Here is a 25,262-nt window from a genome sequence, read left to right as displayed (position 1 = left end):
ACTACACATGACACCCCAAAATTTTTCAGGGACGATGACGTGACAATAGTAAGATTGGGAAGAATATCACCAATGGATCTCGCCTTACGGAAGCCACACTATGATTTTCGAGGTGTTCAAGGATATGGGATTTGAGTAGGGATTCAAAGCCTTTGGAAATGACGGATATTAAAGCAATAGGACGATAAAGAGGTTAGGACAGCCACACTTCTTAGAGATGGGATGTATCAATGCATGCTTCCAATGGGAAGGAAAATTTCTGATTTTTAAACAGAAACAGAACAGCCGAGCAAGCACACGTGCAATAAGCACACTTTTACAGTACACGGGGAATGGATGTCATAAGGAGGTGAAATGATTTGGTAAACAGAGAAGAGTTAGTGAAAGCTTTGCGGAAGATGAAAGCCGGCAAGTTGGCGGGTTTGGATGGTATTGCAGTGGAATCTATTAAAAAAGGGGGTGACTGTATTGTTGACTGGTTCGTAAGGGTATTCAGTGTATGTATCGTTCATGGCGAGGTGCCTGAGGATTGGCAGAATGCAAGCATAGTGGCATGGTACAAAGGCAGAGGGGATAAAGGTGAGTGTTCAAATTACAGAGGTATAAGTTTGTTGAGTATTCTTTTGAAATTATATGGGAGGGTATTGATTGAGAGGGTCAAGGCATGTACAGAGCATCAGATTGGGGAACATCAGTGTGGTTTCAGAAGAATGTATGTGAGAAATACTTAGAAAAACAAATGGATTTGTATGTAGCAACTATGGATCTGGAGAAGGCATATGGTAGAGTTGATAGAGATTCTCTGTGGAAGGTATTAAGAGTATATGGTGTGGGAGGTAAGTTGCTAGAAGAAGTGAAAAGTTTTTATCAAGGATGTAAGGCATGTGTACGAGTAGGAAGAGAGGAAAATGAATGGTTCTCAAAGAATGTCGGTTTGCGGCAGGGGTGCGTGATGTCTCCATGGTTGTTCAATTTGTTTATGGATGGAGTTGTTAGGGAGGTTAATGCACGAGTTTTGGAGAGAGGGGCAAGTATGCAGTCTGTTGTGGATGAGAGAGCTTGGGAAGTGGGTCAGTTGTTGTTCGCTGTTGATACAGCGCTGGTGGCTGATTCTGATGAGAAACTGCAGAAGCTGGTGACTGAGTTTGGTAAAGTGCGTGAAAGAAGAAAGCTGAGAGTAAATGTGAATAAGAGCAAGATTATTAGGTACAGTAGGGCTGAGGGACAAGTCAATTGGGAGGTAAGTTTTAATGGAGAAAAACTGGAGGAAGTGAAATGTTTTAGATATCTGGGAGTGGAGTTGGCAGCAATGGAACCATGGAAGCGGAAGTGAGTCACAGGGTGGGGGAGGGGGGAAAGTTCTAGGAGCGTTGAAGAATGTGTGGAAGGCGAGAAAATTATCTCAAATAGCAAAAATGGGTATGTTTGAAGGAAAAGAGGTTCCAACAATGTTATATGGTTGCTAGGCGTGGGCTATAGATAGGATTGTGCGGAGTACGGTGGATGTGTTGGAAATAAGATGTTTGAGGACAATATGTGGTGTGAGGTGGTTTGATCCAGTAAGTAATAATTGGGTAAGAGAGATGTGTAGTAGTAAAAAGTGTGTGGTTGAAAGAGCAGAAGAGGGTGTATTGAAATATTTTGGTCACATGGAGAGAATGAGTGAGGAAAGATTGACCAAGAGGATATATATGTCAGAGGTGGAGGGAACGAGGAGAAGTGGGAGACCAAATTGGAGGTGGAAAGATGGAGTGAAAAAGATTTTGAGCGATCGAGGCCTGAACATGCAAGAGGGTGAAAGGCGTGCAAGGAATAGAGTGAATTGGAACGATGTGGTATACCGGGGTCGACGTGCTGTCAAAGGATTGAACCAGGGCATGTGAAGCGTCTTAGGTAAACCATGGAAAGTGTTCTGGGGCCTGGATGTGGAAAGGGAGCTCTGGTTTCGATGCATTATACATGACAGCTAGAGACTGAGTGTGAACGAATGTGGTCTTTGTTGTCTTTTCCTAGCGCTCACTCGCGCGCGTGCAGGGAATGGGGGTGTCATTTCATGTGTGGCGGGGTGGCGACGGAAATGAATAAAGACAGCAAGTATGAATTATGTACATGTGTATATATGTATATAGAGATGTATATAGAGATGCTCTGTGGAAGGTATTAAGAGTATATGGTGTGGGAGGCAAGTTGTTAGAAGCAGTGAAAAGTTTTTATCGAGGATGTAAGGCATGTGTACGTGTAGGAAGAGAGGAAAGTGATTGGTTCTCAGTGAATGTAGGTTTGCGGCAGGGGTGTGTGATGTCTCCATGGTTGTTTAATTTGTTTATGGATGGGGTTGTTAGGGAGGTGAATGCAAGAGTTTTGGAAAGAGGGGCAAGTATGAAGTCTGTTGGGGATGAGAGAGCTTGGGAAGTGAGTCAGTTGTTGTTCGCTGATGATACAGCCCTGGTGGCTGATTCATGTGAGAAACTGCAGAAGCTGGTGACTGAGTTTGGTAAAGTGTGTGAAAGAAGAAAGTTAAGAGCAAATGTGAATAAGAGCAAGGTTATTAGGTACAGTAGGGTTGAGGGTCAAGTCAATTGGGAGGTGAGTTTGAATGGAGAAAAACTGGAGGAAGTGAAGTGTTTTAGATATCTGGGAGTGGATCTGGCAGCGGATGGAACCATGGAAGCGGAAGTGGATCATAGGGTGGGGGAGGGGGCGAAAATTCTGGGAGCCTTGAAGAATGTGTGGAAGTCGAGAACATTATCTCGGAAAGCAAAAATGGGTATGTTTGAAGGAATAGTGGTTCCAACAATGTTGTATGGTTGCGAGGCGTGGACTATGGATAGAGTTGTGCGCAGGAGGATGGATGTGCTGGAAATGAGATGTTTGAGGACAATGTGTGGTGTGAGGTGGTTTGATCGAGTAAGAAATGTAAGGGTAAGAGAGATGTGTGGAAATAAAAAGAGCGTGGTTGAGAGAGCAGAAGAGGGTGTTTTGAAATGGTTTGGTCACATGGAGAGAATGAGTGAGGAAAGATTGACCAAGAGGATATATGTGTCGGAGGTGGAGGGAACGAGGAGAAGAGGGAGACCAAATTGGAGGTGGAAAGATGGAGTGAAAAAGATTTTAAGCGATCGGGGCCTGAACATGCAGGAGGGTGAAAGGAGGGCAAAGAATAGAGTGAATTGGAGCGATGTGGTATACCGGGGTTGACGTGCTGTCAGTGGATTGAATCAAGGCATGTGTATGGGGGTGGGTTGGGCCATTTCTTTCGTCTGTTTCCTTGCGCTACCTCGCAAACGCGGGAGACAGCGACAAAGCAAAAAAAAAAAAAAAAAAAAGAAATATATATATATATATATATATATATATATATATATATATATATATATATATATATATATATATATATATATATATATATATATATATATATATATTATTTTTTTTATCATTTTGCTTTGTCGCTGTCTCCCGCGTTAGCGAGGTAGCGCGAGGAAACAGACGAAACATTGGCCCAACCCACCCACATACACATGTATATACATACACGTCCACACACGCAGATATACATACCTATACATCTCAACGTATACATATATATACACACACAGACATATACATATATATACACATGTATATACTTCATACTGGCTGGCTTTATTCATTCCCATCGCCACCCCGCCACACATGAAATACAAACCTCCTTCCCCCTGATGTGTGCGAGGTAGCACAAGGAAAAGACAACAAAGGCCACATTCGTTCACACTCAGTTTCTAGCTGTCATGTAATAATGCACCGAAACCACAGCTCCCTTTCCACATCCAGGCCCCACAACACTTTCCATGCTTTACCCCAGACGTTTCACATGCCCTGGTTCAATCCATTGACAGCACATCGACCCCGGTATACCACATCGTTCCAATTCACTCTATTCCTTGCACGCATTTCACCCTCCTGCATGTTCAGGCCCCGATCACTCAAAATCTTTTTCACTCCATCTTTCCACCTCCAATTTGGTCTCCCACTTCTCCTCATTCCCTCCACCTCTGACATATATATCCTCTTGGTCAATCTTTCCTCACTCATTCTCTCCATATGACCAAACCATTTCAAAACACCCTCTTCTGCTCTCTCAACCACACTCTTTTTATTTCCACACATCTCTCTTACCCTATCATTACTTACTCGATCAAACCACCTCACACCACATATTGTCCTCGAACATCTCATTTCCAGCACATCCACCCTCCCCCGCACAACTCTATCTATAGCCCACGCCTCGCAACCATATAACATTGATGGAACCACTATTCCTTCAAATATACCTATTTTTGCTTTCTGAGATAATGTTTTCGACTTCCACACATTCTTCAACGCTCCCAGAACTTTCGCCACCTCCCCCACCCTATGATTTACTTCCGCTTCCATGGTTCTATACGCTGCCAGATCCACTCCAAGATATCCAAAACACATCACTTCCTCCAGTTTTTCTCCATTCAAACTTACCTCCCAATTGACTTGTCCCTTAACCCTACTGTACCTAATAACCTTGCTCTTATTCACATTTACTCTCAGCTTTCTTCTTTCACACACTTTACCAAACTCAGTCACCAGCTTCTGCAGTTTCTCACACGAATCAGCCACCAGCGCTGTATCATCAGCGAACAACAACTGACTCACTTCGCATGCTCTCTCATCCATAACAGACTGCATACTTGCCCCTCTCTCCAAAACTCATGCCTTCACCTCACTAACAACCCCATCCATAAACAAATTAAACAACCATGGAGACATCACACACCCCTGCAGCAAACCTACATTCACTGAGAACCAATCATTTTCCTCTCTTCCTATACGTACACATGCCTTACATCCTCGATAAAAACTTTTCACTACTTCTAACAACTTGCCTCCCACACCATATATTCTTAATACCTTCCACAGAGCATCACTATCAACTCTTATCATATGCCTTCTCCAGATCCATAAATGCCACATACAAATCCATTTGCTTTTCTAAGTATTTCTCACATACATTCTTCAAAGCAAACACCTGATCCACACATCCTCTACCACTTCTGAAACCACATTTCCCTTCCCCAGTCTGCTGCTCTGTACATGCCTTCACCTTCTTGATCAATACCCTCCCATATCATTTCCCAGGAATACTCAACAAACTTATACCTATGTAATCTGAGCACTCACTCTTATCCCCTTTGCCTTTGTACAATGGCACTATGCAAGCATTCCGCCAATCCTCAGCCACCTCACCATGAGTCATACATACATTAAATATCCTTACCAACCAGTCAACAATACAGTCACCCCCCTTTTGTCATAAATTTCACTACAATATCATCCAAACCCGCTGCCTTGCCGGCTTTCATCTTCCGCAAAGCTTTTACTACTTCTTCTCTGTTTACCAAATCATTTTCCCTAACCCTCTCACTTTGCACACCACCTCGACCAAAACACCCTATATCTGCCACTCTATCCTCCAACACATTCAACAAACCTTCAAAATACTCACTCCATCTCCTTCTCACATCACCACTACTTGTTATCACCTCCCCATTTGCCCCCTTCACTGATGTTCCCATTGATTCCCTTGTCTTGCATACATTATTCACCTCCTTCCAAAACATCTTCTTATTCTCCCTAAAATCTAATGATGCTCTCTCTCACCCCAACTCTCATTTGCCTTCTTTTTCACCTCTTGCACCTTTCTCTTGACCTCCTGCCTCTTTCTTTTATACATCTCCCACTCATTTGCATTATTTCCCTGCAAAAATCGTCCAATGCCTCTCTCTTCTCTTTCACTAACAATCTTACTTTTTCATCCCACCACTCACTACCCTTTCTAATCTGCCCACCTCCCACGCTTCTCATGCCACAAGCATCTTTTGCACAAGCCATCACTGCTTCCCTAAATACATCCCGTTCCTCCCCCCACTCCCCTTATGTCCTTTGTTCTCACCTTTTTCCATTCTGTACTCATTCTCTTCTGGTACTTCCTCACACAAGTCTCCTTCCTAAGTTCACTTACTCTCACCACTCTCTTCACCGCAACATTCTCTCTTCTTTTCTGAAAACCTCTACAAATCTTCACCTTCGCCTCCACAAGATAATGATCAAACATCCCTCCAGTTGCACCTCTCAGCACATTAACATCCAAAAGTCTCTCTTTCGCACCCCTATCAATTAACCTGTAATCCAATAACGCTCTCTGGCCATCTCTCCTACTTACATACGTATACTTATGTATATTTCTCTTTTTAAACCAGGTATTCCTAATCACCAGGCCTTTTTCAGCACAAATCTGCAAGCTCTTCACCATTTCCATTTACAACTGTGAACACCCCATGTACACCAATTATTCCCTCAACTGCCACATTACTCACCTTTGCATTCAAATCACCCATCACTATAACCCGGTCTCGTGCACCAAAACTACATAAACGCTCACTCAGCTGCTCCCAAAACACTTGCCTCTCATGATCTTTCTTCTCATGCCCAGGTGCATATGCACCAATAATCACCCATCTCTCTCCATCCACTTTCAGTTTTACCCATATCAATCTAGAGTTTACTTTCTTACACTCTATCACATACTCCCACCACTCCTGTTTCAGGAGTAGTGCTACTCCTTCCCTTGCTCTTGTCCTCTCACTAACCCCTGTCTTTTCTCCCAAGACATTCCCAAACCACTCTTCCCCTTTACCCTTGAGCTTTGTTTCACTCAGAGCCAAAACATCCAGGTTCCTTTCCTCAAACATACTACCTATCTCTCCTTTTTTCTCATCTTGGTTACATCTACACACATTTAGACACCCCAATCTGAGCCTTCGAGGAGGATGAGCACTCCCCGCGTGACTCCTTCTGTTTCCCGTTTTAGAAAGATAAAATACAAGTAGGGGAGGGTTTCCAGCCCCCCGCTCCCGTCCCGTTTAGTCGCCTTCCACGACACGTGAGGAATGCGTGGGAAGTATTCTTTCTCCCCTATCCCCAGGATATATATATATATATATATATATATATATATATATATATATATATATATATATATATATATATATATATATATATATATATATATATATATATATATATATATTATATATATACACACACGAAACGTCATATGTAATGTACCGAAACCACAGCTCCCTATCCACATCCAGCCCCCACAGACCTTTCCATGGTTTACCCCAGACGTTTCACCCTGTTCAGTCCATTGACAGCACATTGACCCCAGTGTTCCACATCCTTCCAATTCACTCTATTCCGTGCATGCCTTTCACCCTCCTGCATGTTCAGGCCCCAATCACTCAAAATCTTTTTTCACTCCATCCTTTCATCTCCATGGTCTCCGGGTTCTCCTTGTTCGCTTCACCTCTGACACACATATCCTCTTTATCAATCTTTCCTCACTGGGCGTCCTGTTTAGATGTCAAAACCTCTTCTCTTCTGAACAATTGCTCCGTTTATACAAGGGATTGATTCGTCTTGTATGGAGTAATGATCAACCACACTTTTTATTTCCACACATCTCACTTACCCTTTCATTACTTACTCGCTTAAAGCACCTCACACCACATTTTGTCCTCAAATATTTTATTTTCAATACTTCCAACCTCCTCAGCATAAGCCTATTTATAGCCCATGCCGCGCAACCATGTGATATTCTTGGAACTACTATTCCTTCAAACATACCTATATTTGCTCTTCAAGATAACTTTCTCTCTTTCCACGCATTTTTCATCTCTCCTAGAACCTTCCTCCACCCTATGATTCACTTCCGCTTCCATGGTTCCATTTGCTGCCAAATCCACTCCCAGATATCTAAAACACCTCTAATTCCTCCATTCAAACTCACCTCACAATTAACTAGTCACTAAACCCTGCTAAACTTAATAGCTTTTCTTTTAATCATATCTATTCTCAATTTTCTCCATTCACACACTTCCAAACTCAGTCACCAACTTCTGCAGTTTTCACTCGAGTCAGCCACCAGTGCTGTATCATCGGAGAACGACAACTGACATCTCCCAGGCCTTCTCATCACTAAAAGACTGCAGTATCGCTCCTCCTCCCAAGACTCTCGCATTCACCTCCCTCCCATCCATAAACAGCTTAAACTAAAATGCTGATATCACACACACCTGCTGCAAATCGACCTTCACTGAGAACCATTCACTCCTCTCTTCCTACTCGCACAAACGCTTCATACCCTTAATGAAAACTTCTTACTGGTTATAGTAGTTTATCTCCCACAAAGCATCTTTATCAACCCTATCATACGCTTTCTCCAGATCCATGAATGCCAGATACAAATCCATCTTTTTTTCTAAGTATTTCACACACACATACTTCAAAACAAACACCTGAAACTACACTATTCCTATCCAGTTTGATGCTCTGTACATGCCTTCACTCTCTCAGTCAAAGGCTCCCTATGCAATTTACCATATATACTCAACAAACTCATGCCTCTGTGGTTTGAACACTCGGCTTTGTCCCCTTTGGCTGTATACAGTAGCACTATACATGCATTCCGCCAATCCTCAGGCACTTCACCATGATCTTATATACATACAATAAATATCCTTACCAACTAATCAATGACACAGTCACTCCTTTTCTTCATAAATTCAACTGCAGTACTATCCACTCCCGCCGCTTTGCTGGATTTCATCTTCTCTCTTCACCAAGCCACTCTCCATGACTCTCTCACTTTGCATACCACTCTATTATCAAACACATTCAGAAGTCCTTCAAAATACTCACTCCACTAATACCTGCTATCACTTCCCCTTTTGCCCCTTTCACCGATGTTTTCATTTGTTATCTTGTCTTTCGCACTTTATTTACTTCTTTCCAAAAAATCTTTTCATTCTCCCTAAAGTTTAATGATACTCTCTCACCCAAACTCTCATTTGACCTCTTTTTCAACAATTGCACCTCTCTCTTGACCTTCTGCCGCTTTCTCTTATACATCTCCCAATCGCTTGCACTCCTTCCTTGTCAGTAATGTCCAAACACCTCTCTTTTCTCTTTCACTAGCAACTATTTTTCTTCATCCTACCACTTACTACCTTTTCTACTATGCCCAAATGCCACATTTCTCATGCCATATGCATCTCTTGCACGTGCTATCACTAGTCCCCTAAATACCCACTCCACTCACTTCATTTGTTCTCACCTTTTGCCATTCTACATTCAGTCTCACCTGGTATTCCTTCACACAAGTCTCCTTTCCAAATTCACTTACTCTCATCATTCTCTTCTCCCCGACATTGTCTCCTTTTTCGAAAACCTCTATAAATCTTCACCCTCGCCTCCACAAGACAGCGATCAGCCATCCCACCCGCTGCCTTTCTCAGCACATTTACATCCAAAAGTCTCTCTTATACACGCCTATATTTCATTACATAAACTAATAATGTTCGTTGACATTTCTCCTACTCACTAACGTATTCTTGCGTATATCTCTTTTTAAACCAGGTATTCCCAATCACTAGTCTTTTTTCAACACACAACTCCAAAGGCTCTTCACCATTTCCATTCATAACACTGAATACCCCATGTGCACCAATTAAACCTTTAACTGCCACGTTACTTACCTTCGCGCTTAAATCACCAATCTCTAATACCCGATCTCGTGCACCAAAACTGCTGACACACACCAATTGCTTCCAAAATATTTGCCTCTCGTGATCTTTCTTCTCATGGCCAAGTGCATAATTACAATCTCCCATCTCTCGCCACCAAATGTCAAGGATTTACCAACATCAATCTAAAATTTACTTAGCTACACTGTATCACACACTCAAAGAACTCTTGCTTCAGGAGTAGCGCTACTCCTTCCTTTGCTCTTGTCGTTTTACTCAGAGCCAGAACATCCAGGTTTCTTTTCTCAAACATATTACCTATCTCTCTTTTCCTCTCATTTTAGTTACATCCAAACACATTCAGACACCCAAATCTGAGCCTTCGAGGATGAGCATTCCCGGCTTAACTTCTAGTTTCTCTTTTAGATACTGAAATACAAGGGGAACTATATAAAGGGTATATCAAGACACAAACGAGAGCAATATGTTGGTATATTTCATCAAAAGATCTACTTCTTTGTACAGAATTATCGCCTATGTCTCAAGAAAACGTTGAATATATATCTATATTATGAATGTGATTTCTATAAAGAATGACAGTGTCTTTTATTATATGAGACAACACACCAGCGTCACAGTAAACACTGTCTGTCACCATCACCTGAGCTAACAACACTTGTGTTTAGGTAGAACACATCTCAAGTTCGTCGGTGCAAAAACAATAAACATCACAGTGTAGTCACTTCGGCTACAGCGTCAGCCTTAATAAGTCTAGACTTTCCTTATATCAATATCACTTACGTCAAGAAAACACATTAATAAACTCTATAGAGCTTTAAGGTATAACAGCCAGCCATACGTGGGGGAAAATTCTGACCTAGAAAAAAAATCTGAGGTTAAGAATTATGTTTCATTATGTTTGTTACCTAACCTTCTATGTATATATATATATATATATATATATATATATATATATATATATATATATATATATATATATATATATATATATATATATATATATATATATATATATACATAGAGAGAGAGAGAGAGAGAGAGAGAGAGAGAGAGAGAGAGAGAGAGAGAGAGAGAGAGAGAGAGAGAGAGAGAGACTCCGTCAGCTTCAACAAGAGAGTTTTGATGTTTGGTGAAGTCGATGACCTTAAGAGTTTCAGACATTGTGCACAATATATGAGAGCTTTGCCCGAGTCATTATACCTATTGGAGTGAGGACCTTACAGCCTGCATCTCCAGGAAGGTTAGTGGGGATCTTGTTTATATCGTGAGGTCAGGATGACGAACTTGTCTCTTGTATCACAAGAAAGTTCAGGGGTGACGAATTTGGATGTTGTATCACAGGAAAGTTCAGGAGGAGAATATAGTTGTCTTCATCATGAGTAATTTCAGGAGTGAGGATCATCCTTCATGTTGTCACAAGTAAGTCTGAGTTAGGATCATCCTTCACGTTGTCACAAGTAAGTCTGAGTTAGGATCATCCTTCACGTTGTCACAAGTAAGTCTGAGTGAAGATCATCCTCCACGTTGTCACAAGTAAGTCTGAGTGAAGATCATCCTCCACGTTGTCACAAGTCTGAGTTAGGATCATCCTTCATGTTGTCACAAGTAAGTCAGAGTGAGAATCATCCTTCACGTTGTCACAAGGAAGTCTGAGTGAAGATCATCTTTCAAGTTGTCACAAGTAAGTCTGAGTGAAGATCATCCTTCACGTTGTCACAAGTCTGAGTGAGGATCATCCTTCACGTTGTCACAAGTAAGTCTGAGTGAGGATCATCCTTCACGTTGTCACAAGTAAGTCTGAGTGAGGATCATCCTTCACGTTGTCACAAGTAAGTCTGAGTGAGGATCATCCTTCACGTTGTCACAAGTCTGAGTGAGGATCATCCTTCACGTTGTCATAAGTAAGTCTGAGTGAGGATCATCCTTCACGTTGTCACAAGTAAGTCTGAGTGAGGATCATCCTTCACGTTGTCACAGTAAGTCTGAGTGAGGATCATCCTTCATGTTGTCACAAGTAAGTCTGAGTGAGGATCATCCTTCACGTTGTCACAAGTAAGTCTGAGTGAGGATCATCCTTCACGTTGTCACAAGTCTGAGTTAGGATCATCCTTCATGTTGTCACAAGTAAGTCTGAGTGAGGATCATCCTTCACATTGTCACAAGTCTGAGTGAGGATCATCCTTCATGTTGTCACAAGTAAGTCTGAGTTAGGATCATCCTTCACGTTGTCACAAGTAAGTCTGAGTGAGGATCATCCTTCACAGTTGTCACAAGTCTGAGTGAGGATCATCCTTCATGTTGTCACAAGTAAGTCTGAGTGAGGATCATCCTTCACGTTGTCACAAGTCTGAGTGAGGATCATCCTTCACGTTGTCACAAGTAAGTCTGAGTGAGGATCATCCTTCATGTTGTCACAAGTAAGTCTGAGTGAGGATCATCCTTCACGTTGTCACAAGTAAGTCTGAGTTAGGATCATCCTTCACGTTGTCACAAGTAAGTCTGAGTGAGGATCATCCTCCACGTTGTCACAAGTAAGTCTGAGTGAGGATCATCCTTCACGTTGTCACAAGTAAGTCTGAGTTAGGATCATCCTCCACGTTGTCACAAGTAAGTCTGAGTGAAGATCATCCTCCACGTTGTCACAAGTAAGTCTGAGTGAAGATCATCCTCCACGTTGTCACAAGTCTGAGTTAGGATCATCCTTCATGTTGTCACAAGTAAGTCTGAGCGAGGATCATCCTTCATGTTGTCACAAGTAAGTCTGAGTGAGGATCGTATTTGGTGTGGCAGAGGAATCCATGGGTGAGGATGATTGTATGATAAGGAATGCTGGAAGGAGCATTGTCCTGGTCCTAAAGAGACTGTGGAGTGATGTTATTGCTGCCTCATAAGGAACTCCAGATGGGAGCACCTGGCTGGCTGTACCAATGGGAAACAGAAGAGTGTAGCTTATATTTCAGAGTAATGCACTAGAAGGTTGGCTTTGCTGTGCCGTAGAAATGTTAGAGAATAATTGTCAGTGTCATGATATCAAATCATATAGGTAATACGGGAAGGAAAGTTTAGCAAGCCGTATCATGGGGAAGTCCAGCTTCCTGAACCAGCTTAAGATGCAGGACCTCCCTGGCTCGCTCCCACATGTCTGTGGCACCCCGAGCCGTCCACCAAGCCTCACCCCCGTAATGATGACGGGTGCTGGACATATAGTCAGAAGAAACATGGTCTCTTACCAAGTTCGATGTAACCCATAGAGTTCGGTGTGTTGAGTGGTAGGGAGGGTCAATAATATGACCCGTCCCAGGAAGAATGAGGGTGTATACGTTGCCACAGTCCAGACGTCTGGCGCGTTCTGACAACGTTATAGCCGACCGATGCGCAAGACTTCCATCTTGGTCACCAGCCACAAGCAGCACAAGACAATCTGCAGCTTTCTTTTCTATGGGAAGAATCAGCGGATGATCCCAGTGAAAAAAGTCATCTTTTCCCCATGCGTACTGGATGCCATCTCTTCCCTTATTCACATAAAAACTTTCTTTCGTAAGTTTGAATCCTTTTAGGTATGACTTCCCCCTAAATACATAATTACTGTCGATACTCAGATTGTAGGAATTTATGCCCACGACTGCCTTCACATCACGAGATAACCCAGCCAACACAATAGCAATTTCAGCTCCTTTGCTGGAGCCCACGACTCCCACCCTCCCTCGGTTTCCTTTTGGTACATTTTGTAAATAGTCGAGGGCTTCAAGAAAATAGTCCATATGGAGAGTTGTGACGTTATTTGGTAAATGCTTAAAAGCAAAATAAGGTAACCACAATGAGGCATATCCCTTGGAGGCCAACATGGACGCACGGTACTCAGTCCTTCCCGCCTGACTACCAAACATATCCAGGACGAGAGGGTGTGGTCCTTGGCCCGGGGGAAGGAAGAGAGTGCCGCAGATGTTGCCATGTTCCACCTCGTGCCTGGTGACGCCGGGACCCATACAATCGCGGGTGAAGTGGACGCTGGCCAAGGTCTCGGGGCGCGAGCCGCTGTACAGTTCCTTCTCCGTCAGATGACCCCTCAACACACGCACCTGATACTGCATAGCACATTATAACATATTGAAACTCTCGTACTTTCGTTACCTGAGTAATAATGTAATGTGCACTGTAGTTTTAATAGCATAATCAAGACGTAAAAAAGTATTCTTTCTCTATTCATGAAAACACGTTTCTGCATTTAAAATCATGGTAACTGTGATAATCGTAAGTTTACGAATTCATGCTATTTTGACGTTAACATTGTTTTCAGAGAGACTGTTGCCTTTTGTCTTTCAGAAATATCAAAGTGTGGTAGACATGCTCAACTTACTGTGAAGGGTTCCTCAACTCGACGTTTATAGAGACGTGCCCACTTAAACTTGACGTCTTGCTGGCAGGCAGGAGGTGCTGGGGCCAAAGTGGACACCAGCCCCTGGGGAAATACGCCTTGATACCTTCCCCCCTGAGATCTATGCCTCCACACATCCACCGACCCTGAGACGTCCGCCTGGTAGTGGGCGTGAGAAGAGAACTGGATGCCTTTTTCATCCATGAGAGTCGTCCAGAGGGTGACGGCCTCTCTGGCGCCTAGACCTTCTACTTGCACGTGTCCGGCCACGTCCATGTGGGCTGCCAAGGTATATTTGGTCTCTTAGTACATTTGGACTGTGGAAGATGATATAGTAATGCGTTTAGACTGAACCAACAGGTATATTTCCAACAAATGAGAGACTATTACTAAGAGATACGCTGGAGAACACATGGAATATCACAAGTACATATATTAACTTCCAGTAAGCTTCCACCTAATCAACACCAAGCTACAGAATGAATGTGAGCGGGTGTGGACTATATATATATATATATATATATATATATATATATATATATATATATATATATATATATATATATATATATATATATATATATATTATCCCTGGGGATAGGGGATTAAGAATACTTCCCACGTATTCCCTGCGTGTCGTAGAAGGCGACTAAAAGGGGAGGGAGCGGGGGGCTGGAAATCCTCTCCTCTCGTTTTTTTTTTAATTTTCCAAAAGAAGGAACAGAGAATTGGGCCAGGTGAGGGTATTCCCTCAAAGGCCCAGTCCTCTGTTCTTAATGCTACCTCGCTAACGCGGGAAATGGCGAATAGTTTAAAAGAAAGAAAAAAATAATATATATATATATATATATATATATATATATATATATATATATATATATATATATTTTTTTTTTTTCATATTATTCGCCATTTCCCGCGATAGCGAGGTAGCGTTAAGAACAGAGGACTGGGCCTTTTTTGGAATATCCTCACCTGGCCCCCTCTGTTCCTTCTTTTGGAAAATTAAAAAAAAAAAAAAAGAGAGAGGGGAGGATTTCCAGCCCCCCGCTCCCTCCCCTTTTAGTCGCCTTCTACGACACGCAGGGAATACGTGGGATGTATTCTTAATCCCCTATCCCCAGGGATAATATATTTATATATATATATATATATATAATTTTATTTTTATTTATTTTGCTTTGTCGCTCTCTCCCGCGTTAGCGAGGTAGCGCAAGGAAACAGACGAAAGAATGACCCAACCCACCCACATACACCATGAATATACATACACGTCCACACACGCAATATACATACCTATACATCTCAATGTACACATATATATACACACACAGACATATACATATATACACATGTGAATAATTCATACTGTCTGCCTTTATTTATTCCCATCGCCACCCCGCCACACATGGAATAACAACCCCCTCCCCCCCTCATGTGTGCGAGGTAGCGCTAGGAAAAGACAACATAGGCTCCATTCGTTCACACTCAGTCTCTAGCTGTCATGTAATAATGCACCGAAACCATAACTCCCTTTCCACATCCAGGCCCCACACAACTTTCCATGGTTTACCCCAGACGCTTTACATGCACTGGTTCAATCCATTGACAGCACGTCGACCCTGGTATACCACATCGTTCCAATTCACTCTATTCCTTGCACGCATTTCACCCTCCTGCATGTTCACGCCCCGATCACTCAAAATCTTTTTCACTCCATCTTTCCACCTCCAATTTGGTCTCCCACTTCTCCTCGTTACCTCCACCTCTGACACATATATCCACTTGGTCAATCTTTCCTCACTCATTCTCTCCATGTGACCAAACCATTTCAAAACACCCTCTTCAGCTCTCTCAACCACACTTTTTATTTCCACACATCTCTCTTACCCTTATATTACTTACTCGATCAAACCACCTCACACCACATATTGTCCTCAAACATCACATTTCCAGCACATCCACCCTCCTGCGCACAACTCTATCCATAGCCCACGCCTCGCAACCATACAACATTGTTGGAACCACTATTCCTTCAAACATACTCATTTTTGCTTTCCGAAATAATGTTCTCGACTTCCAAACATTCTTCAGGGCTCCCAGAATTTTCGCCCCCTTCCTCACCCTATGATTCACTTCCGCTTCCATGGTTCCATCCGCTGCCAGATCCACTCCCAGATGTCTAAAAGACTTTACGTTAGCGAGGTAGCGCAAGGAAACAGACGAAAGAATGGCCCAACCCTCCCACATACACATGTATATACATACACGTCTACACACGCAAATATACATACATATACATCTCAATGTACACATATATATATACACACAGACATATACATATATACACATGTACATAATTCATACTGTCTGCCTTTATTTGTTCCCATCGCCATCTCGCCACACATGGAATAACAACCCCCTCCCCCCTCATGTGTGCGAGGTAGCGCTAGGAAAGACGCCAAAGGCTCCATGCGTTCACACTCAGTCTCTAGCTGTCATGTAATAATGCACCGAAGTTTATTTATTTATTCATTTATTTTGCTTTGTCGCTGTCTCCCGCGTTTGCGAGGTAGCGCAAGGAAACAGACGAAAGAAATGGCCCAACCCACCCCCATACACATGTATATACATACACGTCCACACACGCATATATACATACCTATACATCTCAATGTACACATATATATACACACACAGACACATACATATATACCCATGAACACAATTCACACTGTCTGCCTTTATTCATTTCCATCGCCACCTCGCCACACATGGAATACCATCCCCCTCCCCCCTCATGTGTGCGAGGTAGCACTAGGAAAAGACAACAAAGGCCCCATTCGTTCACACTCAATCTCTAGCTGTCATACAATAATGCCCGAAACCACAGCTCCCTTTCCATATCCAGGCCCCACACAACTTTCCATGGTTTACCCCAGACGCTTCACATGCCCTGATTCAATCCACTGACAGCACGTCAACCCTGGTATACCACATCGATCCAATTCACTCTATTCCTTGCCCTCCTTTCACCCTCCTGCATGTTCAGGCCCCGATCACACAAAATCTTTTTCACTCCATCTTTCCACCTCCAATTTGGTCTCCCACTTCTCCTCGTTCCCTCCACCTCCGACACATATATCCTCTTGGTCAATCTTTCCTCACTCATTCTCTCCATGTGCCCAAACCATTTCAAAACACCCTCTTCTGCTCTCTCAACCACGCTCTTTTTATTTCCACACATCTCTCTTACCCTTACATTACTTACTCGATCAAACCACCTCACACCACACATTGTCCTCAAACATCTCATTTCCAGCACATCCACCCTCCTGCGCACAATTCTATCCATAGCCCACGCCTCGCAACCATACAACATTGTTGGAACTACTATTCCTTCAAACATACCCATTTTTGCTTTCCGAGATAATGTTCTCGACTTCCACACATTCTTCAAGGTCCCAGGATTTTCGCCCCCTCCCCCACCCTATGATTCACTTCCGCTTCCATGGTTCCATCCGCTGCCAGATCCACTCCCAGATATCTAAAACACTTTACTTCCTCCAGTTTTTCTCCATTCAAACTTACCTCCCAATTGACTTGACCCTCAACCCTACTGTACCTAATAACCTTGCTCTTATTCACATTTACTCTTAACTTTCTTCTTTCACACAGTTTACCAAACTCAGTCACCAGCTTCTGCAGTTTCTCACATGAATCAGCAATTATATATATATATATATATATATATATATATATATATATATATATATATATATATATATATATATATATATATATATATACTTCCCACGTATTCCCTGCGTGTCGTAGAAGGCAACTAAAAGGTGTTCCATGTTTGTGCTGTTGCCGTGTTCTCGGATTCGTCTGTAGATTGTATCTTCGTTGTCTTCAAGTCTGTATATACTTTCTGGCCTGCTCGTCTACGGTATGACCCGACTGATTTAATCTTTAGTCGTTTGTGCTGTTCAACTGTATTTTCACGGTAGGGGTTTTATCATTTGTGACGAATTGTATGGCCTTATTTTGCATCCTCTGTAGCTTCAGCATTCCATCTCCCTGAATTATATACCTTTCAACTGCCACATCCTTCACTCTTACATTCATATCTTCCACCACTGAAGGCCAACCTCTCGCATCAATACTAACAGCACACTCGCTCACCTCCTCCCAAAGCACGTACCCCCGTGCCTCACCTCTGTCTATTATTAAGTGCTTAAGCTCTCATAGTCACTTAGCCCTCGTAATCCACGTTCAGTTTCACCCACGTCAGTCTATATATCACTTCCTTACACTCTTGAACATCCCCGACAACTACTTCATCAGATGTGCTACCTCTCCTTTTCTCTCGCCTTCACACTAACCCTAAGCTTTACCCAGCGGACATCCACCAGTCTCTCCCAAACTTTTGAACTTTCTCGCCGTTTTCTTCGCTCAAGTTAGATCCATGCACATACACAGCCTGATCCCTTGAGAAGGATAAGGACTCCTGGTTTGTTAAGTCTTATGTTGCCAGTTCTAGAAAGTAAAAGACAAGGGGAAAAGGGTTTCCGGCTCCCCGCTCGTTATATTGGGTCGCCTTCTACAACACACAGGAGATACGAGGGTGTAGCCTTCGTCCCCCCCTCTCACTTTCCAGCTCTACGTTTCCCAAAACTCCTTTTCTCCAAGAGTATGCATTGCCTTTCGACGCAACCCTCTGCCACTGATATCTTACTATAAGAATCTGTCTTCAAGCAGGTTAGAACAGTCAGTTTCTCCAAAAACAGTTCTAGAGTCTACAGGAAATATCAGTTTAATAATAAATTTCTCAGACGATTCAATGTGGTTCGCTATAAACAGCGTAAAGGAAAAAAAATAGTTTGGCTCCAACAAAAGTTCCCTAAAGCTCGCAGCAGATCGTGATAATTACTCACGCACGATGCTATAAAAGTTTACACAATAATTGTTAACTACATTAAAAGTGAGATCTACAAAGACAAAACAGAGCATCAGCACAATATCCACTTTTATTCACAATCCAGTGGTCCAGTGTTGTACAAAGACGTCCAAACGGATCATTATCGCTGCCAGGCGTTGAGGTATTCCAACTACATATATATTTTTAAACCTTGAAGGAAATATCTTTTAGTGTGTGAGTGAAGACAACCTTTGCCGAATTGCAGTTAATGTTTGGCTAAACCACTTAGCTATTTCAAGCAGTGTATAAGCAGTTCCTCATCTAGTCTACTTTGTCCATCAGTCTCTCTCAGTGTTAGTGCCAAGCCTATCCAAGCTACGTCTCTTAACACCGTTTATTACACGCCACAGGAGACTTACTCCAGTGTATCCATAACACTGTCTATAAACTACGGGTGTACTGCCATTGTCTATGGCATTTATCACTGTGGGATTAGCACCTGTGTTTAGAATACTGTATCTATTATGGTGGGGATAGTACCAGTGTTTAGAATACTGTACCTATTATGCTGGGGATAGTACCAGTGTTTAGAATACTGTACCTATTATGCTGGGGATAGTACCAGTGTTTAGAATACTGTATCTATTATGGTGGGGATAGTACCAGTGTTTAGAATACTCTACCTATTATGCTGGGGATAGTACCAGTGTTTAGAATACTCTACCTATTATGCTGGGGATAGTACCAGTGTTTAGAATACTGTATCTATTATGGTGGGGATAGTACCAGTGTTTAGAATACTCTACCTATTATGCTGGGGATAGTACCAGTGTTTAGAATACTGTATCTATTATGGTGGGGATAGTACCAGTGTTTAGAATACTGTATCTATTATGCTGGGGATAGTACCAGTGTTTAGAATACTGTATCTATTATGGTGGGGATAGTACCAGTGTTTAGAATACTCTACCTATTATGCTGGGGATAGTACCAGTGTTTAGAATACTCTACCTATTATGCTGGGGATAGTACCAGTGTTTAGAATACTCTACCTATTATGCTGGGGATAGTACCAGTGTTTAGAATACTGTACCTATTATGCTGGGGATAGTACCAGTGTTTAGAATAATGTACCTATTATGCTGGGGATAGTACCAGTGTTTAGAATAATGTACCTATTATGCTCGGGATAGTACCAGTGTTTAGAATACTGTACCTATTATGCTAGGGATAATACCAGTGTTTAGAATACTGTAAATATTATACTAGGGATAATACCAGTGTTTAGAATACTGTAAATATTATACTAGGGATAATACCAGTGTTTAGAATAATGTACCTATTATGCTCGGGATAGTACCAGTGTTTAGAATACTGTAAATATTATACTAGGGATAATACCAGTGTTTAGAGAACTTACCATGAGGAGAATAATGTCAGTGTTTAAAGTATTCATCATACTCGGGACAGCACCAGTATTCAGAGGGTTACGAATATAGGGTAATACAAGTGTTTACAGTACTTACTATAGTGCATGTTAAAAACTACTTAGCCTAAACATCATGCTGGACATTTCATGAAATGTTTAACAGTACCTACAAAAAGTTACCGAGTGAGAGCAATTCCCAAAATAATAATGGTTATGGTAGTCCCAGACACATTAATCATGGTACCTACTGTTCTGGAAGTAATGCTAGGCTATCACTCTTGTACTGACGATGTGCAAAGTACCATTCCACTCTCCTCACTGCACCTACCATGGTATGGGTAATACCAGACACTGTCCAGGGAATGGGTTCTGGGGACACTTCCAGGTATTATCCAGAATATTTACTGTGATGGGGTAGTATCACTGTCCACAAACTACTTACTGTACTGGGCGAACTACCAGTGTGCTTACCTATGTTCAGGATGATACAGAACACTGTCCCCATAGTAGACACTGTCCATTATCTAATGTGCAGTGTTATAACTGTGGTGTTGGTAATGCTAGACACCATCCAGGGTGTATTTACGTCGGTCTGGAGTGTTCCGGTCACTTACCGTGCTGGGGAGTGACGGTAACATTAACAATGTTGTTGCTGCTGCTGCTCAATGGTCGTCCATTGGTGAGGTAGATCAGTGGCCCATAAGGTAAGGCGCGGCCGCCTATTCCCTGGCCGTTCACACCCGTGACGCCCATAAACTGACCGCTCAGCCGCCGGTACATTGCGGTGCGCACTAAACGGCGACAGAGGCAGGTTGAGGAGCGGAGCAGCGCCGACTGGGCCATGACGGGTATTAGTTACGTGGACGACTTTAACACTATCCCTAGGCTCGCGTCGCCTGCTTCTTATAAGTCTCTAGCTTACCGCTACTCCCCCTCCTGAAAGCCAAGCAGATAACAGACACCATCTGCATGCTAGATACTTATCAATGATATCATAGATTAATTGTGATGAACAAAGTTGTGAATATCTGTGTTTATGTCTTTAAGTCATCCGATTATTTTCTTTAATCCTTTATAGTACATATGTAGCCTTTAACACTTTCCGTGCATACGACATGTTGATGGACCAAGGGGTAAACCTCAATGTCAAATAGAATCCAAAACGTGTTGTGTGTGTCGTTATCTTTTTGTTTCAACATTTGTGATGATGATTATAACTGGATTAATGACAGATTAACAAGCGTAATGAAAGTAACGCCATCGAAGCAAATGCGTAAATGGGTTCATACATTGTGATATTTTGTCTCAAAATATCTGTTTGTTACAACAAGAAAATACAAAATGTTATATTCAGGCTTATTTACATTGCCCTCATGGTAATTCATGCAGTTATTGCATTATTAGTACAAGTTTCCTAAAATTTCTAAGATCTAAGTACCGGTAATGTATGTACATCAGATATACGACGGTTGAAGTAATTGTATTAGCATTATCTGAAGATCATATAAAAGCATGTATACATCAAGTGACATGGGCGTAGACGAATACGAGCAGGTATACCTCATCTATATAGCTCAGAGCTGGAAGGTTTATCAAACCTGGATAATACAATGGTGCCATGTCTACCGCAGATACATAGCCTAGCCAAAGTGTTTCTACCAGGTAGTGCCAGCCTAGTCGCGATGGTTTCCAAGGATATTAGAAAAAAAAAGGATCTTATTCACTTGTTTCTGTGAATTTGGTGATGTAACTTACGGTAACGATGTACCTTCAGTGCGTCAGATGATACAGGCAGTTGAACGTTAATTGGAAGTGCAAGAGAAAGAGGTAGAGACTGTGGATACTATGTGACTTGTTGCTGGTGCCAGTTTTGATGGAGAGGCAATGTACCACCTCTTGGGTGACGTTGGCTACTCGGCGAAGTTCATGGACGGGGATTCGTATTCTTATCACTGACTAACGTCAGTAAAAGATTACTTCTTCTAACAACGGAACTTTCATATTTTTTCGTTTGAAAATTAAATCTTGTGATACTTGTTCTTCGTCCCTAATTTCTTTTCATTTTGTCATTTCTGATTCGATGTCAATAATTTCACTTTATCAAGTTACCTGATCTGTACTACTGCACTTCAAACGATATGAATTATATCAATTTCCCTAAGCATTACCCAGCTACACCTTGTTTATACCTATAAACATTATGCCGTCTGATAGGGGAAAGCTCTCACTCTCCACATCTTGGAAAGCCCCATGAGTTGCCACCTTTATCAATGTAACAGTATAGTCAGCCCGTCTTGAATTTTGCTGACTGTCACCTGACGCCTATAAAGTGTATACGTTTCCTGTCAATAAAGTTGTTCCTCAACTCTGCATGAGTGTAAGAAAGTAAACTCTAGATTAATATGGGTAAAACTGAAAGTGGATGGAGAGAGATGGGTGATCATCTGTGCCTATGCACCTGGTCATAAGAAAGATCACGAGAGGCAAATGTTTTGGGAGCAGATGAGTGAGTGTGTTAGCAGCTTTGATGCACGAGACCGGGTTATAGTGATGGGTGATTTGAATGCAAAAGTGACTAATGTGGCAGTTAAAGGAATAATTGGTGTATATGGAGTGTTCAGTGTTGTAAATAGAAATGGTAAAGAGCTTATGGGTTTATGTGATGAAAAAGGGCTGGTGCTTGGGAATACCTGCTTTAAAAAGATATACATAAGTATACGTCTGTGAGTAAGACAGATGGCCAGAAGCCGTTATCGGATTACCTGTTAATTGACAGGCGTGCAGAAGAGAGACTTTTGGATGTTAATGTGCTGAGAGAGGCAGCTGGAGGGATGTCTGATCACTATCTTGTAGAGGCGAAGATGAAGATTTGTAAAGGTTTTCAGAAAAGAAGAGAGTGGTTTGAGTGAGTGAGCTTGGAAAGGAAACTTGCGTGAGGAAGTATCATGAGATATTGAGGGTAGAATGGCAAAAGGCCAGAGCAAGTGATGTAAGGGGAGTGGGGGAAGAATGGGATATATGTAGGGAAGCAGGGATGGCTTGCGCAAAAGATGTATGTGGCATGAGAAAGGTGGGAGGTGGGCAGATTAGTATGGGTAGTAAATGGTAGGATGAAGAAGTAAGATTGTTAGTAAAAGAGAAGAGAGAGGCGTTTGGACGATTTTCGCAGGAAAGTTGTGCAAATGAGTGGGAGATATATAAATGAAAGCGGCAGGAGGTCAAGAAAAAGGTGCAAGAGGTGAAAAAGGGGGCAAATGAGAGTTAGGGTGAGAGAGTATCATTAAATTTTAGGGAGAATAAAAAGGGGTTTTGGAGAGGTCAACAATGTGCGTAAGACAAGAGAACAAGTGGGAACATCGGCGAAGGGGGCAAATGGGGAGGTAATAACAAGTGGTAATGAAGTGAGAAGGAGATGGAGTGAATATTTTAAAGGTTTGTTGAATGTGTTTAATGATAGAGTGGCAGATATAGGTTTTTTTCGTCGAGGTAGTGTGCGAAGTTAGAGGGTCAGGGAGAATGGTTTAGTGAACAGAGAAAAGGTAGTGAAAGCTTTGCGGAAGATGAAAGCCGGCTAGGCGGCGGGTTTGGTTGGTATTGCAGTGGAATTTATATATAAATATATAAAAAAAAGGTGACTGTGTTGTTGACTGGCTGGTAAAGATATTCAATGTATGTATGGATCATGGTGAAATGCCTGAGGATTGGCGGACCACATGCATAGTGCCATTGTACAAAGGCAAATTGGATAACGGTGAGTGTTCAAATCACAGAGGCATAAGTTTGATGAGTATTCCTGTAAAACTATATGGGAGGGTATTGATTGAGAGGGTAAAGACATATACACAGCATCAGATTGGAGAAGAGTAGTGTGGTTTCAGAAGTGGGAAAGGATGAATACATGAAGTGTTTGCTTTGAAGGATGTATGTGAGAAATACTTACAAAAACAGATGTATCTGTATTTAGCATTTATAGATCTGGAGAAGGGATATGATAAATTGCACAGAGATGCTTTGTGGAAGGTTTTAAGAGTTTATGGTGTGGGAGGTAAGTTGCTAGAAGCAGTGAAAGGTTTTTACCAAGGATTTAAGGCATGTGTACGAGTAGGAAGAGAGGAAAGTGATTGGTTCCCAGTGAATGTCGGTTTGCGGCAGGGGTACGTGATGTCTCCACGGTTGTTTAATTTGTTAAGGGATGGGGTGGTTAGAGAGGTAAATGCAAGAGGTTTCGAGAGAGGGGCAAGTATGCAGTCTGTTGTGAATGAGAGGGCTTGGGAAGTGAGTCAGTTGTTGTTCTATGATGATACATCGCTGGTGGCTGATTCGGATGAGAAAATGCAGAAGCTGGTGACAGTAGATATGATAATTTAACTCTGTCATGTTGAGATGAGTGATAATGGATATATGAGCATACATTGGTAGGTTTTCTGTATATGCTAAACTTAAACTTGTTTCCTTGCCTATGGATCATGCAATCTAAAAATGGTAACACACCATTATTTTCATTTTCTACTGTAAATTTGATGGAAGGTACTAAATTTCTCCCCTTACTTAACAATTTAGTGCCCTCCATCAAATTTACTGTAGAAAATGAAAATAATGGTATGTTACCATTTTTAGATTGCATGACCCATAGGCAAGGAAACAAGTTTAAGTTCAGCATATACAGAAAACCTACCAATGTATGCTCATATATCCATTGATACTCATCTCAACATGACAGAGTTAAATTATCATCATTTCAATCTATGTTCCTTAGGGCATTACGTATTAGCAGTCAAGAGTTTATTGATGATGAGTTTGAGAAGATATATTCTATTGGATCTAAGTTAAAGTACACTAGATCTTTCATTGATAAATCCCTTAAGTTAACAAAGAAATAATTTTATAGAGTTGAGCCCAAACCTTCCATTGACA

General features: G+C 41.9%; 1 protein-coding gene across 2 annotated transcripts in view; it reads right to left on the bottom strand.

Annotated features, from left to right (window-relative positions):
- Window positions 1-10,074: 10,074 nt before the first annotated feature.
- LOC139751810 (acyl-coenzyme A thioesterase 5-like) overlaps window positions 10,075-25,262 on the bottom strand; it is a 99,420-nt gene continuing 84,232 nt past the window's right edge. Inside the window, exons 1-3 of one of the 2 annotated variants that reach the window (XM_071667395.1) lie at window positions 20,963-23,831; window positions 13,978-14,276; window positions 10,075-13,705 (exon numbers count right to left, since the gene is read on the bottom strand). In XM_071667395.1, the coding sequence (XP_071523496.1) occupies window positions 12,683-13,705; window positions 13,978-14,276; window positions 20,963-21,191 (1,551 nt within the window). In that variant the 5' untranslated portion in view covers window positions 21,192-23,831 and the 3' untranslated portion in view covers window positions 10,075-12,682. Of the gene's footprint in view, window positions 13,706-13,977; window positions 14,277-20,962; window positions 23,832-25,262 lie in introns of those variants that run through there. The other variant, XM_071667396.1, reaches the window with a different exon arrangement.

The sequence above is a fragment of the Panulirus ornatus genome, chromosome 12 (genome assembly GCF_036320965.1).
Source record: "Panulirus ornatus isolate Po-2019 chromosome 12, ASM3632096v1, whole genome shotgun sequence".
Classification (NCBI taxonomy): Eukaryota; Metazoa; Arthropoda; class Malacostraca; order Decapoda; family Palinuridae; genus Panulirus; species Panulirus ornatus.
This window is presented reverse-complemented; position numbering and strand designations above follow the sequence as displayed.